The sequence below is a fragment of the Myotis davidii genome, unplaced genomic scaffold, assembly GCF_000327345.1.
Source record: "Myotis davidii unplaced genomic scaffold, ASM32734v1 scaffold44, whole genome shotgun sequence".
Taxonomy (NCBI): Eukaryota; Metazoa; Chordata; class Mammalia; order Chiroptera; family Vespertilionidae; genus Myotis; species Myotis davidii.
This window is the reverse complement of record NW_006299705.1, coordinates 2,240,861-2,257,602: the sequence shown is the minus strand read 5'-3', so window position 1 is coordinate 2,257,602 and position 16,742 is coordinate 2,240,861. Positions and strand designations below refer to the sequence as shown.

General features: G+C 36.4%; 1 protein-coding gene across 2 annotated transcripts in view; it reads left to right on the top strand.

The window, feature by feature from the left end:
- FAM169A (family with sequence similarity 169 member A) overlaps nt 1-16,742 on the top strand; it is a 61,736-nt gene that overhangs the window by 22,314 nt on the left and 22,680 nt on the right. Inside the window, exons 1-7 of one of the 2 annotated variants that reach the window (XM_015571645.1) lie at nt 367-508; nt 2,029-2,163; nt 3,660-3,759; nt 4,069-4,154; nt 6,299-6,470; nt 12,462-12,641; nt 15,066-15,194. In XM_015571645.1, the coding sequence (XP_015427131.1) occupies nt 2,032-2,163; nt 3,660-3,759; nt 4,069-4,154; nt 6,299-6,470; nt 12,462-12,641; nt 15,066-15,194 (799 nt within the window). In that variant the 5' untranslated portion in view covers nt 367-508; nt 2,029-2,031. Of the gene's footprint in view, nt 1-366; nt 509-2,028; nt 2,164-3,659; nt 3,760-4,068; nt 4,155-6,298; nt 6,471-12,461; nt 12,642-15,065; nt 15,195-16,742 lie in introns of those variants that run through there. The other variant, XM_006775442.2, reaches the window with a different exon arrangement.

Sequence of the window (16,742 nt, the reverse complement as noted above, 5' to 3'; positions counted from 1 at the left end):
ATGTTTACCAGGGTTATATCTTCTTGTTGTATTGATCCCTTTAGTATTATGAAGTGGCCTTCCCTATCTCTTGTTATGGCCTTCACTTTGAGGTCTATTTTGTCCGATATAAGTATTGCTACCCCAGCTTTCTTTTCCTTTCCATTTGCCTGAAAGATATTTTTCCATCCTTTCACTTTCAGTCTGTGTGAGTCCTTTCTAATGAGGTGGGTTTCTTGTAGACAGCAGATATATGGGTCATGTTTTTTTATCCATTCAGCCACTTGATGTCTTTTGTTTGGAGCATTTAGTCCGTTTACGTTTAAGGTTATTATTGAAAGGTACTTGTTTGTAGCCATGAAATAGGGAATTTTTATAACAAGTTAATCTATTTTACTTTATTTCTCCTTTAAGACCTATGTAGCTCAGACTTTGATATAGAGCATATGTTTATTTTTTATTTAACTTTTTGTCATGGAAATTTTCAAGAGTACCCAAATCAGAATCCTCTCTACAGTGCATCTGATCAGTATGTCTCTTAAGTGTCTTTTAATTTACAATAGTTCCCACTCTTTAAACTCCATGCTGTATATGTATTGAAGAAACGGTTATTCTAAATTTGACTGGCTGTATATTTAAGATGTGATTTCACATGATTGATGGCTTCATTAGATTTCGGTTTGATTTTTCTTTTTGTATCTCATCAAGATGCATATTTCTGCTTAGCTTACTTTTTTTTTTTAATCCTCACCCAAGGACATTTTTCCATTGATTTTTAGAGAGTGGAAGGGAGAGGGAAAGACAGAGAAACATTGATGTGAGAGAAACACATAGATTGGTTGCCTCCTGTGTGAGCCCTGACCAGGGCCCGGCCGGGGAGGAGCCTGCAAAAGAGGTACATGACCTTGACCAGAATTGAACCTTGGACCCTTTGGTCCCCAGGCTGATGCTCTATCCACTGTAAATGGGGTCTTTTACCTATTTTTACTTCATTTTTTCCATTCCTGATTTCTTCTCACTAGTTATTATTGTATATATGAGGGCTTAATTTCTGTGTGTAACTATATCCTGTTTTAGTATATTTTCTTACTGTTTGGAATAGTTTTTCCATTGATTCTTTTGTGTTTTTCAATTAAATATATTATTTGCAAATTGAGGTAGAGATAGTTCCTTCCACATACACCCATACCCAGTTGTTATGCCTCTAGGCCAAGTACCTATATAATGTTATACAGGGTAGAGTCATTTTTCCTGACTTTAGTGGTAAAGTGTTTAGTGTTTCCTCACTAAAGTGCTGGCTTTTTTTTTTTTTTTAACAGCTCTATGTATGAGAGGTAGAATTTACATATTGCGACATTTACCTATTGCTATTGTATAATTCAGTGATTAATTTATTTATTTTTTAGTAAATTTATATGGTGGAGCATCCATCACTACGATACAGTTATAGAACATTTCTATTCCAAAAAGTTCCCTTTTGTCCTTTTATAGTGACTTATAATGTTGGCAGGTGTATGAGGATATATTTATGTGAGTGTACGTATATGCAAATATGTATATCCTATGCCTGTATAAATACGTTTATATCATTTAAAGAATTACTATTGCCCTAACTGGTTTGGCTCAGTGGATAGAGCATCAGCCTGCGGACTGAAGGGTCCCAGGTTCCATTCCAGTCAAGGGCATGTACCTTGGTTGCGGGCACATTCCCGGTGGGCAGTGTGCAGGAGGCAGCTGATCGATGTTTCTCTCTCATCGATGTTTCTAACTCTCTATTCCCTCTCCCTTCTTCTCTGTAAAAAGTCAATAAAATATTTTTTTTAAAAAAAGAATTACTATTAATTCTTATTTTATTTTTAATTCAGATGAATAATGTTTAAAAGTTTTCTTTTGATGTACATTGTTAAATCAGCAGGCCAAGATGTAGTCTGACATGGTATAATGAAGAACTCTTTATAATAAAATATTACAATATAAAGTTTTTCTATGAGAAAAGGAAGCTAGCATTTCATATTCTGAAACATTTTTGTCCCATGTTGTTTGTTAAAGAGGATGGCATTCCCTGTGGATATGCTGGATAATTGCAGTCACGAGGAACTGGAAAATTCTGCTGAAGATTATATGTCAGATCTAAGGTGTGGAGACCCTGAAAATCCTGAGTGTTTTTCTCTTCTCAATATAACGGTAAGGTGTTCTGCAGTGCTTTTTATGAGTCTTTTCAGTTGAGTTCATACATGCAATTAATATCCTTTTATTTTTTTGTCATTTTAAAGTGTTAACTAAACTTTTAAAATTTGTATGAGAAGACATCAGTAAAATGCATAAATATTGGTTGGTTAGAATAGTAACATGACCAGGTTTTAAAAAGAAACTCTACAGGTTATTGTTTAATATTTGTGTTGTGCCTTTAAAATTATGTAGTTTTTCTAAGACTGGTTTCCAAATTTGAGCTATCTCAAATTTTCTTTAGATTTAGAGTTTGTGATATAAGAATTTTTTAAAATAAAAATATCAGCAAACCACTAAATTATACATTTTTGTGTCAAAAACCTCCCCTTTTCTAAAATATTAAAATAAAACTTTCAAATTGGTAAGCTGCATATGTTGTTAGAATTCCACTGTGAACTTGATGGTAGGCAAATTCTCTAACATCTAGGCCTCAGATTTTTCTTCTGGAAAATTATGTTGATTTAAAGGATTCTTTAAGTCTCCTCTAGTACCAATATTTTATAATTCTCTGAATTGTAATATGTTCTATAAATGAGGAATTAGCATTGGGTTAATGAAGGCAGAAAAAATTTAAAGTATTGTATGTCTCTCTAAAAAAAATTACCTATCTGGTGTCTTTTACTAGAAAATAGAATCCCATCCCCTCCAATAGTCTAAATAACAGATGTAAACTATAGTTGTCTTTTAGTGACTTTATGGACCATATCTTTCTTTTGTTTTTATTTAGTTTTTTGGCTAGAACACAGTAATATTTATTGAAATAAACTTTCATTTCCTGCCCCCCCCCCCGCAACATAATAAACTTCCCACAAAAGGGAATTTTGATTTTCTTTTTTCTTTTTTTTAATATATTTTTATTGTTTTAGGGAGGAAGGGAGAAGGAGAGAGAGATAGAAACAATAATGAGAGAAAATCATTGATTGGCTGCCTCCTGCTCGTCCTCTACTGGGGATCGAGCCTGTAACCTAGTCATGTGCCCTTGACTAGATTCGAACCCGGGATCCTTCAGTCCGTAGGCTGATGCTCTATCCACTGAGCCAAACCAGCTAGGGCAGTGATGGCGAACCTTTTGAGCTCGGTGTGTCATCATTTTGAAAAACCCTAACTTCACTCTGGTGCCATGTCACATATAGAAATTTTTTGATATTTGCAACCATAGTAAAACAAAGACTTATATTTTTGATATTTACTTTATGTATTCAAATGCCATTTAACAAAAAAAATCAGCCAAAAAAATGAGTTCGCATGTCACCTCTGACACGCGTGTTATAGGTTCGCCATCACTGAGCTAGGGCTACTTTTTTTTTTTGAGACTAGAAATATTGTATATGAAATGAAGGTATATAATTAACATTAATGTAGAAAGTTAATATTTTGGTAGAATCATGGTGTTTTTGTGCGATATTTTCTTCACAGACTCTTCACTAATGTTTAATCAATTGTCATTTCAGATTCCTATTAGCCTGTCAAATGTAGGCTTTGTACCTCTTTATGGTGGAGATCAGACCCAGAAAATTCTTGCTCTTTTTTCACCTGAGGACTCACTCACAGGTCTCTTTTTTGCTTAATCTTTAAAATTGAGGAGTTTTTCTCCAAACAATTAGAAACTTATTGAAAGGTAGTTACATGAAGGAATTGAAAAAAAGAAAGAAAACGTGTTTCAAACTTAAATTTAGGAAAATTCTTAATTGCTTACTATTAAATGTTTAATGAGTGAAATAAAAATAGTGTAAATGGGGCCATATTGTATTATAAAAGTATGGGTATACCTAAGGGTATCTATATAATAACCTTACCAAATAGTAATGTTATACACTGTAAGACTTAAAACTTAAATGTTAATCATTTATTCTATTTTAGCTGTGGCACTTTACCTGGCTGATCAGTGGTGGGCTGTTGATGATATTGTAAAAACGTCTGTCCCTTCTAGAGAGGGGCTTAAGCAGGTAATACGATCTTGTAATTTTAAAAGTTTCTTTCTGAGGCCATTTCACAGTTATGTTTCCTATAAACAGTGATATTTTTTTAAGTTATTGAGCTCTTCCCCATTTTATTGTAACCAGGTTTTATTAAACCCTTAGAGTTTCACTGTGCTAAAGGTATGTGAGAATTGGGTGAGGAAGATTGAATGCTTATGGGTTAGTTGCACTGTAGTGACCCATATCAACTTCAGCTTCTGATTTCCTTGTTAGGTAGAGATACAGCTAGTTCTTCTCTGTGTGAGGTTGCTTAGGTTCTCTGTCTCTCGGAGACACTGACCAGGAAGGAAACTTGCTTATCAATAGGGCCATTTTGGGGGGTTCTCAGCAGCATACCACAAAACTTTGTTTTTTGTTGTTGTTTTTTCTGTCCTAATCACCAAGTTTCATAAATACTTAGAGGAAGACATAGATGGCATGCATGTCCATTCTGCATGCCACAGTGCTGAATTAGAGAACCAATCTGTGAAAGGCAGAATTAAGAAAAAAGGGAAAGATCTAACATGATGAAAATTAATAGGGATAAGTGTAGAGTAGTACCCATAGGTTCAAAAATTTAACCGCACCATGTATACCATGAGGCCCAAACTGAAACAGCAGCACATAGGAAAGAGCGGGTGTTAATTAGAAGCAAATGAAGGCAGGCAAGAAAGCTAATTTAAAAATCTTAAGTTTATGCAGAAAAGCCCCACTGTCCTAGCAATATCTTTAATGTTTATATCTGTAGTATCTGCATGCCCATCATGAAGACAGATATTAGGTGGTTGGAGCAACTTCAAGGAGGAGGACAGGAATGGCAAAAGCACCCAAAGTTGCATTAGTCTTTTCCTTCAGTTGTTTAGAGTCGGTATGGAATGTAGGGGAATCTTACGGTTGTCTTCAGATATTTGTAGGCTGTGTGGCTCCAGAATACCTTTGGGAAATAAATTTTAGCTCAGTCTAAGGAAGAATTTTATGCTGATCAGAGCTGTTCAAGCTAGTAAAAGATTGCCTTAAAGGCCTGTGAAATCATGTGGTCTGGCCCTGCCAAGGCATTGGGAGTGAGTTAATTAAATGTTTGACCAAATATAGCAGGTTGATATTTAAGTTGATAACTTTGTATGGCCCTTGAATGATGTTACAAATATCCAAATGGCCTGTGGCCGAAAAAAGCTTCCCTACTTTGCAAGCTAACAAGCTTTGTCATGTCATGCATTGGAGATCTCCCACTAGGGGTGTTTTTGAGAGTAGAGTGTATGTTATTGTTTTCTCTCTCCACTTATTTAATTAGAAGGCACTCTTGTTTTTCTTTAAGGAGTCTTTATGGATAGAATTCTTGTTTTTAGCAGTGAAAGGTGTCTGATGGGAAAACCCCACTGTTTAATGCCAGAAAGTTGGTAAGGGGGGTCCTGGTGACCATGTAGCCCTGCCTGTAAGAAGTGAGGCTCAGTTTCCATTCTGTGGTTACCCCAAGTATGTTTTCACTAGACTTCCGTGATGCCACTATCATCCCTCATCTGGTCTGTATATCTGTGTATGTGGCCGAAGGGGCAGGGGGGTATTCCTTATAGTTAGACAACAAAAACACAACTGTTAAATGAACATTTTACCTGGAAAGGGTGAGACAAATTCTTTTCCCAGGAGCATTATTATGTCTTTGCTCATCAAATGAGGTAATTGGTCTTAAAATCTTCAGGGGATAACATGAAGCCTTCTCCCCTCTCCCCCCCATTATTGTTTTTAATGTGGAAGCTGAAATGGGGTGAAAGGGGTTGAAGCAGTAGACGTGGTGGAGGCAGCAATTAGGGTGGCTGAGACCCCTGGTATGGGCAGCTGGAAGCAGAAAGAAAACACTGCCAACTAGGAGATGCTGGGCATTGGTGCACTGGAAACTCATTTTGCCAGTCTTAGAATTCTGCTGAGAGGCAGTATTCACGCATAATATGTGTGTAGAAATGGTTATTGGTATGAATGATTAGCCTTGCCTTTGTGATAATAAAATGTTTTACAGATCATTTTGAACGCATTCAAAGTGCTTCGAATGCCGGTACGAAGCAGGGAGCAAGGTAAACAGCATCTCTCAGTTGATGCATATTATAACTGTTGTGCCTGGTGTTTGACTCTCTTTGTAGGTGAGAACTCTTGGGGAGAGAGTGGTTCTGTATGTTCTGAATCGAATTATTTATAGAAAACAGGAAATGGAGAGAAATGAGATCCCATTCCTATGTCATAGCAGTACTGATTATGCTAAGATTCTGTGGAAGAAAGGAGAGGCCATTGGGTTTTATTCAGTTAAGCCTACAGGTGAGTCTTTAAAAGTTATTTAAATTGTGTATAATGGAAACCTCCTTTTCAAACCCCAACTGTATCAACATCCCTTTTAAGTGAATCTCGAGTGCAAATTGAGGTGATTTTACTTAGTATTTGGGGGGGAATATTTAATTCTTCTTTACCTGTGGACCAAATGCATAGCCCTTTTTGCTCAGTGCTGCTGATTTAGCCTGGCATACTAAAGGCAGCTTTGTTAATTACCATGAAAAACAAAGTACGTCAGTATACAGTATTTAGAGAATCCAAACAGCTTTGAAATTGTGAAATCTTCTAAAGTTTGGATTTCTGATCCTAAGACCCAAATATACCCTCCTCCTAAGCGACTAGAGCAACTTCATCTTGTTTTACCTGTTTTCCTGTTCATTTGCTCCCTAGTTGTACTGGAGCCAGAAAGATCTAACCTGCTTATTCCATGTAAATAAATAACCAAATAACAAAGTTGGTGTTGTTTTGTACTTTAACCAAAAGACCTTTCACTGAGAACACTCATATTATTTTTCTGTCATTTTTTCATTTCAAACCTTCCAAAATTAGCTCATCTACTCAGATCCAGTGTAATGATCATATCAAATTCACTGCTGATTTGAAGAACAGTTATGACCATTATCTTAATCACATAGTTAATACATATTTATCATGAGATTATGCATACCATCAATAAAAGGAAGGTCACTTTTTCTCAAGAATAAAACATTATGATCTAGAGTTTAAAATGGTTTTGTTATTTAGCAAATACTGTGGTTCTCCTTTAATATTCTATTTTATTCTTGTATAAATTTGAAATAGAATCAGTGATTCATTTAACTCCAGAAAGATGTCATTATATAGGGGCAGAATAATTATGTCTGTTAAATGGAAGCTTACTGCTGCATTGCATAAAAGGCATCATGTTGTTTTTAAAATGTTTTAAAATGGCTGAGGTGCGCTTTCATTTCTTTATGCTTTATTTTATATGCGATAATTCCTGTGGGAATAGGAGGCTTTTTCCTTTTCACACTGGCTCCAGGGATTTTCCTATCTGAAATGAGCTCATAGATAGTTTGATCACATATTACTTTATGCTTTTTTTGTTTAGAGTTTGCTTTAGATGGAAGACACACAGTTAACGGGCATAGCATTCCCCTTTTAGTGTTTCTGATCAGTATTTGACGCCAGGACTGTGTTCCTCTTCATTTTATGTGCATCTGGGGTTCCTCCTCTCCTCTGAGACCTGGCCTTTATTTTTGCTTGTTCTGGTAGTTAAGTTTTTGGGGTTGTTTTTTTCTTTTGGTTATTCCTCATCCAAAGATTATTTTTCCATTGACTTTAATTTTATTTTTTATTGATTTCAGAGAGGAAGGGAAAAGGAGAGAGATAGAAACATCAGTGATGAGAGAGAACCATTGATTACCTGCTTCCTGCATGCCCCACCGTGGGGATCAAGCCCACAACCCGGATATGTGCCCTGACTGGAAATCAAACCTGACCTCTTGGTTCATAGAGTGACGCTCAACCACTGAGCCACTCTGGCTGAGCTCCATTGAATTTTAGAGAGAGTGGAAGGGAGGGGGGAGACAGAGAGAGAGACCAAGGAGGTAGAACCTGCAACCCAGGTACATGCCCTTGACTGGGAATTGAACCCATGATCCTCTGGTGCTTCTCTGTTAATTGCCTTCCACCCTGACTATTAATTTTTGTTCTTTCTTGCTTTATACTCTGGCTCTCCTCCACCAGATAATAATGGAATTAGTTGTGCTTATACTATACTAGCCTTTGAGTCATTTAAATTCCTTTATTGGCATATCAGCGAAATTCTCAGGAGACAAAAATAAGCAATGAGACAAATGGATGCGGGGGTCAAAGTTATGGAAATATTTGTGTTTACATTAAGAAAGCATATAACGCGCATGCTCTTTAAACTCGATATATTGTCTAATTCTTCAATTTTCTTTCCTAAAAAGAATGATGCCAATGATAACACTAAGACAACACTTTTTTAAAAATATATTTTATTGGCTCTTTACAGAGAGGAAGGGAGAAGGACAAAGAGTTAGAAACGTCGATGAGAGAGAAACATCAATCAGCTGCCTCCTGCACACTCCCTACTGGGGATGTGCCCGCAACCAAGGCACATGCCCTTGACCGGAATCGAACCCGGGACCCTTCAGTCTGCAGGCCGATGCTCTATCCACTGAGCCAGATCGGTTAGGGCAACTTTTTTTTTTCTACAAAGAAAACCCAAACATAAAATATTTTGGAAAAACGTCCCATAACATATACTAAAACACCTTGTGATAGAAATATTTTTTACATATCAGGAAAAAGAACTGTACCAGCAAAGTGATAACATCTTTATTAAATACAGGTCTAGTTGGGTGAAAGCCTTATGCTATTACTTACGATTTTTTAATTAAATAGCAAATCAGTATATGGGGATAATAGTTGGGATATAAAAATAGCCTTGGAATAAAAAAGAAGGCTTTGTTCATGAGGTTAAATCTTATTACAGTACAGTGAAATTTAAGAAACTATATAAATTCTTTTTTTGCTTGAAGTAAGAGATCGCTGTGAGGGACTTATTTATTTTTTGGATTAGATAGATGTCAGATTATTAAAAAATAGTTTTATACACTAGTTTGTTGTGTGATCTTTGGCATATGTGTATTGTATTCTGAAGTCAATTAAAAGAGCTGCTTAGTACTCCAGCTGAAAGAAGTACTTCTAGCAGGAAAGTGGCAGTAGTGATAGAGAAGGAAACCGATTTGAGGGAGCTTTTTGTGCGGTGACTCCATTGCCTGTGTGGGAAGGGATAGAAGAGTAACCAGTGATGAATCTTGAGGGTTTGGGCTTAGCCGCTTAGGTGGCAAACTGTGAACCAAGATTGGGAATACCGAAGCGTGGATTTGGTAATACTTGAGTTCAGTTTGACATGTGAACTTCATTGTGCCTGTGGAACACATAAGTAGGGATAGTACACAGTTAGAAATGTAAGTCGGGTCACATGGGGGAGGTGTGGATGTTTATGTGGGCCACAGAAGTCAACACATTTTTAAAATAAGGATGAGATCTATCAAAACCGTATCAAGTGAGTATGTGTGTTTGTGAATATTGGCATGGGGATGTACGTATGTTACTGAAGTCAGCCTGAGGTAACCAAATAAACATAACTGTGGAGGGAGTCTGCCAGCAAAAGGGACTACCTGCTCAGACGTGATCATTGATTTCCTAAAGGTTAAAAAGGAGGTGTGTTCACTTCTGCAGCACATACACTAAAGTTCAAAAGGAAGTGCTAGTCTGTTGGGAGATAAAAAGAAGAGGAAAGTTAGTGGAGGCTGCTAGCTAACCAAATAGTTGTGCTTCCTCTTCTATATTCTAGTCATTGGTCAGCAGCTGCCCAGTCAGAGATTATATTTTCTAGTCACTTGCACAGTTGGGTGGGTCTGTGTGATTAGTTCTCCCCAAAGTAATTAAGGAAATGATATTTATGACATCAGGTCAAAGTGGTTAAGGTGCATTCCTTTTCATAATTTGTCTGCTGAATGTAAAGGATTCTGAGGACCTAGGGGATGGGGAAGCCACAGGTAGAAGGAACCTGAGTTCCTGTGGTGGTACTTTGCATTTCCATATCAATTTTAGGATCACCTTCTCAGTTTCAGGAAAAAAATCCAGCTGGGACTTTGAGTCTGTACGTCAGTTTGGGGAGTATTGACATCTTAACAGTGTTATGTATTCTGATTCATGAACTTGAGATGTTTTTGCCATTTATTTAGGTGCTCATTAATTTCTTTTAACAATGTCTATACTTCAAAGTTTACAAGTTTTGCACTTCTTATGTTAAATTTACTCGTAAGAATTTTATTGTTGATGCTATTGTAAATGGAATTATCTTTTTTTTTTAAGTATGTTTTTAGTGATGTCAGAGAGATGGGAGAGAGGGATAGAAACATCAATGATGAAAGCGAATCATTGATCGGTTGCCTCCTGCATGCTCCCCACTGGAGATCAAGCCCTCAACCATGGCATGTGCCCTGACCTGGAATAACTGTTACTTCCTGGTCATGGGTGAATACTCAACCACTAAGCTACACCAGTGGGCAGGAATTGTTATCTTAATTTCATTTTCAAAATGTTCATTGTTGGTATATAGAAATACAGTTAATTTTTGTATGTTGATCCTGCAGCCTTACTAAACTTATATGTCGGTTTTAATGAATTTTTAGTGGATTCCTTAAGGTTTTCTATATATAAGGTTGTGGCATCTGCAAAAAAATTTTACTTTTTTCTTTCCAACCTGGTGCCTTTTATTTTATTTTCTTGACTAATTACCCAACCTCTAGTACAATGTTGAATAAAAGCAGTGAGAGTGAACATTTTTGTCTTGTTCCTAATCTTAATAGGGGAAACATCCAGTTTTTCACCATTAGGTGTGTTGTTAGCTGTGGGTTTTTCATAAATCTCTTTATCAGGTTGAGGATTTTGCGTATTTTTATCATGAAAGGCATTGGATTTTATCAAATACTTTTTCTCCACTTATTGAAATGACCATGTGGTTTCTGTACTATTTACTGGTACATTTACATGAGGTCTTCCATTGGAGTAAATCTCAGGAATTACAGAAACTAAAGGTTAGTGGACATCAATATTTGGATAAATGGTAGAAGCCTTTGGGAGTAGGTGAAATTATCCAGAGAGAGCATATAGAAAGAAAGGTGGTCAAAGAGGAAACTTAGAGGAATATAAATATTTAATGACCATGTGCAATAAATTTAACGTAATGAAGACTTCACCTAAGGCAGCAGTTGTGGTTTTGCTGTACTAGGTAATTGTGCTATTGTCTACAGCTATTGACGTGTCTGACGATCTCTGGTAACGTGAAGTTTTTCTGCCCTTTATTTGATTGCCTTTGTATAACCCTTATACAAAGTATAACTATTTAAGGTGTAGGCAAGGAAGAGAAAGCATGGTTTTTAGAAATGAATATGTACAGGTGGAGCCAAAGTAGGCTTACAGTTGTGAGTACATGAAACAGTTTATTCTTGTATTATAATTTACTAATTATTGCATTATTTTCCAAACTGATGACAGTGCTGGGAAGCAAGATCTCAACAAAAAATAATGCTTCCCAGAATGATAGTTTTCAGCTTCTTTCATGCATTTGGATTAAGGAGGGAATGTCAGGAAGATTACATGAAAAGCAAGTTGGGGATTGAGCTATAGGCTAGTTAAGACTGTGTTCTTTTGAGGGTAGCGAGGCTTCTAAGGGTTCTGAAAATGAGCATTTCAAAGGTATGTTAATATAGATGCTCAAAAACGATGGACAGAGCTTGTTTAAGGCAAAGATAGACCTCTCACTAGAGAAGTTATATGCCTGGGGTGTGACTACCACGACCTGCCCAGTTTGGAATTTTTGATCAGATCACCCTGTGAGTTTACTTTTTGTTAGTGTTATTATAGCACTCCCTTTAAAAGTTTTTAAAAAGAGATTATTAAAACAGCTTTATTTATAGCCCCCCAAATTATAACTCAAATGGCAGGAGCCAGGCCAAGGTGAGCAAAGGGAGAGGAAATGGGGGGCATCTGTAATAACCTCAACAACAAAAATAAATTTTAAATATAGTAAATAAATGGATTTCAGTTAACCCATATCATGGATACTATTAAGTGCTGATAGACATAGCATGTACTCGATTTCAAAATCATTGTGTTGGGGGAAAGAAATCAGACACGAAGAAAACATACTGTATGATTCCATTTATGTTATTCTAGAAAAGTAAAAGCAAATTTGTAGTGGCAGAAATCAAACAGAGACCTGGGAGGGATGGATTGGCCGTAAAAGGGATAGAGGGAACTTTTTGGGATAGCACTCCGTTTATAGCCACTGAAAAACCATTTTTAGAAAGATTGTTAACTCATGTTTTCTAAAAGTATATACATATAGGTCTTTCAGTGTGAAAAATGGTTGGCTTTCTGTTCTTATGATTGCAGGAAGCATATGTGCCTCATTTCTTACGCAAAGCTACCAACTGCCAGTTCTTGATACAATGTTTATAAGAAAGAACTATCGAGGCAAAGATTTTGGGCTTCATATGCTGGAGGACTTCGTTGATTCCTTTACAGAAGATGCACTTGGCTTGCGGTATCCACTGTCCTCTATAATGTACACAGGTAAATGGAATAAGTGAAAAATGTTAAACTTGTCTCTGACTAGTTTCTGCAGAATATTGTAAATGTGCATATAACAATTTTAAATAAATTTTGATTATTTGATACCCTTGGCCAGTGATGGCGAACCTTTTGAGCTTGGCGTGTCAACATTTTGAAAAACCCTAACTTAATTCTGGTGCCGTGTCACATAAAGAATTTTTTTGACATTTGCAACCATAGTAAAACAAAGATTTATATTTTTGATACTTATTTTATATATTTAAATGCCATTTAACAAAGAAAAATCAACCAAAAAAATGAGTTCGCGTGACACCTCTGACATGCGTGTAATAGGTTCGCCATCACTGCCCTAGGGCTTAATTTTGCAAATGTGTCCTTATCTCACTATATATATATTAGGGGGTATGGTAGCTTTTTAAAAGATATGAACTTTAATTTTTTAAAAACTGTTTTGTTTTTGTTTGTTTTAAATATTTTTTTATTGATTTCTGAGAGGAAGGGGGAGGGGGAGAGAGAGAAACATCAATGATGAGAGAGAATCATTGATCAGCTGCCTCCTGCACACCCCCTACTGGGGATTCAGCCCACAACCCGGGCATGTGCCCTCACCAGGAATGGAACCATGACTTCCTGGTTCATAGGTCAAGGCTCAACCACTAAGCCACACTGGTCAGGTAGAGCTTTAACTTATATACCATAAAATTCACCTTTTTAAAATGTTAATCCTCACCCAAGGATATTTTTTCCATTGAATTTTAGAGAGAGTGGAAGGGAGGGTGGGAAGGGGGAAGAGAGAGAGAGAGAGAGGAGAAACATTGATGAGAGAGAGACACATAGATTGGTCGCTTCCTGCATGCGCCCTGATGGGGGCTGAGGATTGAACCTCCACCCCAGGCATGTGCCCTTGACCAGTAAACAAACCCAGGCACCGTCTATTCCCCCATTTCTCCATTACCTAGTAAACACTAAAACACTAGCTGCTAGGGCTTATCTGCCTTTTTTGTAATAGTCATCTGAGTGGGTGCAAAGTGGCCTCTAATAGTTTTGGATTGCATTTGATGTTGAACATCTTTTCATGTGCTTATTGGCCATTTGTATGTCGTCTTTGGAGAAATGTCTATTTATATTATTTGACCACTTTTGGGGGCGTTATTTGTCTGTGGTAGCTTTTAAATTAAAAAAGAAAGAAAGAAAGAAGGAAACCTCAGACATATACGAAAGTATACAAAGTAAGGTAAATACTTATGTACCACTAGCATGTACCTTCTATGAGAAATGGATGCTTTGCCAACACAGTTGCACTCCTACCTAAATAGCTTACTCCCTTCCCTGAAATAAGCATTATCCTTAATTTGGCATTTTTCTTCATGCATTTCTTAGACTTTTAAGATATATATGTACATCCTCCAATAATATGTCATATTATTTTTAATATTTTAAAACTTTATATAAATGAAAGGCACTGTATGAATTCTTCTTTAGTTTGCTTTCTTTACTCATCTTTATGTTTATTGGATTCATTAATGTGGATTTACATAGCTCTATTCATTTTCAGTGCTGTTTAGTATTCCATTGTATGGCTATTCAATGTGGTGATGTTTTAAAAACTATTCATATTTATATTTGTAAATTTATATTTGCATTTGTATAAAGGCCAAACAACTGTTTTTTCTTAATGTAGTAAGATTTAATCCTGGAAAGTAATTTATTTGAAAACTTCAATAAAATATAATTTCCATCCGATGTTTATTTTCACTAAAAATATATTTTCTAGGTTTCCTCTCTCTTTTTAATATTAAAAATCTAGAAAACAAGAACCAAATGTTGCGTCTCCATTTTGAATTACAGTTTTTCTCTAGACGCATACATGTGAATGGAATGAATCCTGTATCCCCTTTGATAATTTGAACATAGATTACTGCTTTACTAACTTTGGGGAGGAATGGAAGTACATCGACTATAGGAAGAACTCCTCAGTACTTCACTCTTTGTTCTGTCATTTTGAATTTAGGGCCAAGTTTTGTAAAGTTCCATTCAAAAGAAACTGTTGGGATTTTGTTTAGGATTGCATCAAGTTTACAAAATAATTTGGAGAGAATTGATGTTTTTACACTATTAGATCTAACAATCCTTTTATTTAGTTCTTTTATGTCCCTCAACAAAATTTAATAATTTTCTTTTTAAAGGTTAAACACATCTTTTACTTGGATTTTTATTGCTTGATCACATTAAAACCTTAATATGGAATTTCACTTAGAATTTTTATGTAAATGAGATGACTGTATAATTTTCTTGAGTTGCTTTGGTGTTTTGATATCAAAAAGTTATGCTAGCCCATTAAGTGAGTTGGCAGCTTTCTATCTTTCTGTTTTCTAAAATAATTGATATTTTGGATTTCTAGAAAATTCTAAATGTGTTTTTCAGCTTGCAAGCAATACTTTGAAAAGTATCCAGGAGACCATGAACTCCTTTGGGAAGTTGAAGGTGTTGGACATTGGTACCAGAGAATACCTATCACCAGAGCATTACAGAGAGAAACACTTAAAATTACAGGTAAGAATGTTTTAGTTGGAACGCATGTCCCACTTAAAAATAGCAGTGCCTGATGGTGATGGTGCCTTATACTCCAGAGCAGTGGTGTGCTGTGATGTGATCTCTTTAGTAACAGACCCTCTTTCCTAAAGTATGATTTTTTGTTATGTATTAATATTAACATTTGAGTCACTAAGAGTAGCCCAGCAGAATGTAATAATTGGTGTGTACAAAATAAACAGAGATACTGAAACAGTATAGAATAGGCATCAGGAGATCAAAGATAGTCCACAGTCTCATGGATCTCTCTCCTCAAAGTCACAAAATACAGATGATTATTTAAAACTCTTTATAATTGAAAGGTTTTATTATAAGACTAGAGGCCTGGTGCACAGATTTGTGCACTGATGAGGGGTGTGGCCTGCAGGGATCAGCCCGCTGTGGGAGCGCCACTCATCCCGGTCAGCCAAGCGGCACTCCCACTGTGGGAGTGCATTGACCACCAAGGGGCAGTTCCTGCATTGAGTGACTGCCCCCTGGTGGTCAGTGAGCACCATAGCGACTGGTTGACCAGTCATTCTGGTCGTTCTGCCATTTGGTTGCTGGGCTTTTACATATATATATACTAGAGGCCCGGTGCACAAAAGTTTGTGCACTCGGGGGGCAGAGGGGGAGTCCCTCAGCCCAGCCTGTGCCCTCTCGCAGTCTGGGACCCCTCGGGGGGTACCGACTTGCTGGCTTAGGCCTGGTCCCCGGGGGATTGGGCCTAAGCTGGCAATCAGACATCCCTCTGGCAGCCCAACAACCCTCGGGGGATGTCCACTTGCCACTTGAAGATTTAACTTGCCCTAGGAGTCCATTGGCAGTTCCTATAGCTGAAAAAAAGAGAACTGAAGCAGAGATGCTAGGCTTATATTTAGAAAATAAAAAAGGAACTATTAATGCATTCTTTTCCCCAGTAGCATTCATCTCTCTAGGAAGTCCTGCATAAAAAAAAGGGGGTTGGAACACCACTATGTTTTATGAAGTGATACTATGATTTCTTGAAGGGTACTTAACTGTCATGCAGTTGGAAGCCTGTAAGGTCTATTAACTAAAGAAGTTCAAAAATTGCCACTTTGAACTTCTTTAGTTAACATAAGTTCAGTGTATAATTTTATCCTGTTTAGAATTTTGCTTTCCATTTTTTGATTCAGTGCAGTGGGTTGAACATAACTGATTTTAAAATCTTCAGCTTTTCATGGTTCTAATCCTACTTGTTAAAAGTATTCCATTAGGAATTTTAAAGAAATGAGAACAATTGATCCATAGAAATAATTTTTACAGAAATTGTTTTTGTGCTTATAAAATAACATAAAGTCATTTCCCAATTTTGACACTATGAATTTGCTAAAAATTACTGTAGTTTAAAAATAAAAAATCATTTTACCATAAAATAGCAAATTATTCTGGTTCAATAAACAAACTTATTTTACTAAAGCGATAGACAAAACCTTCATTAAAGAATACTTATTTATTATTATTATTATTTTTTACCAAGCAAGATTGCATAATGAAATCACATACTTG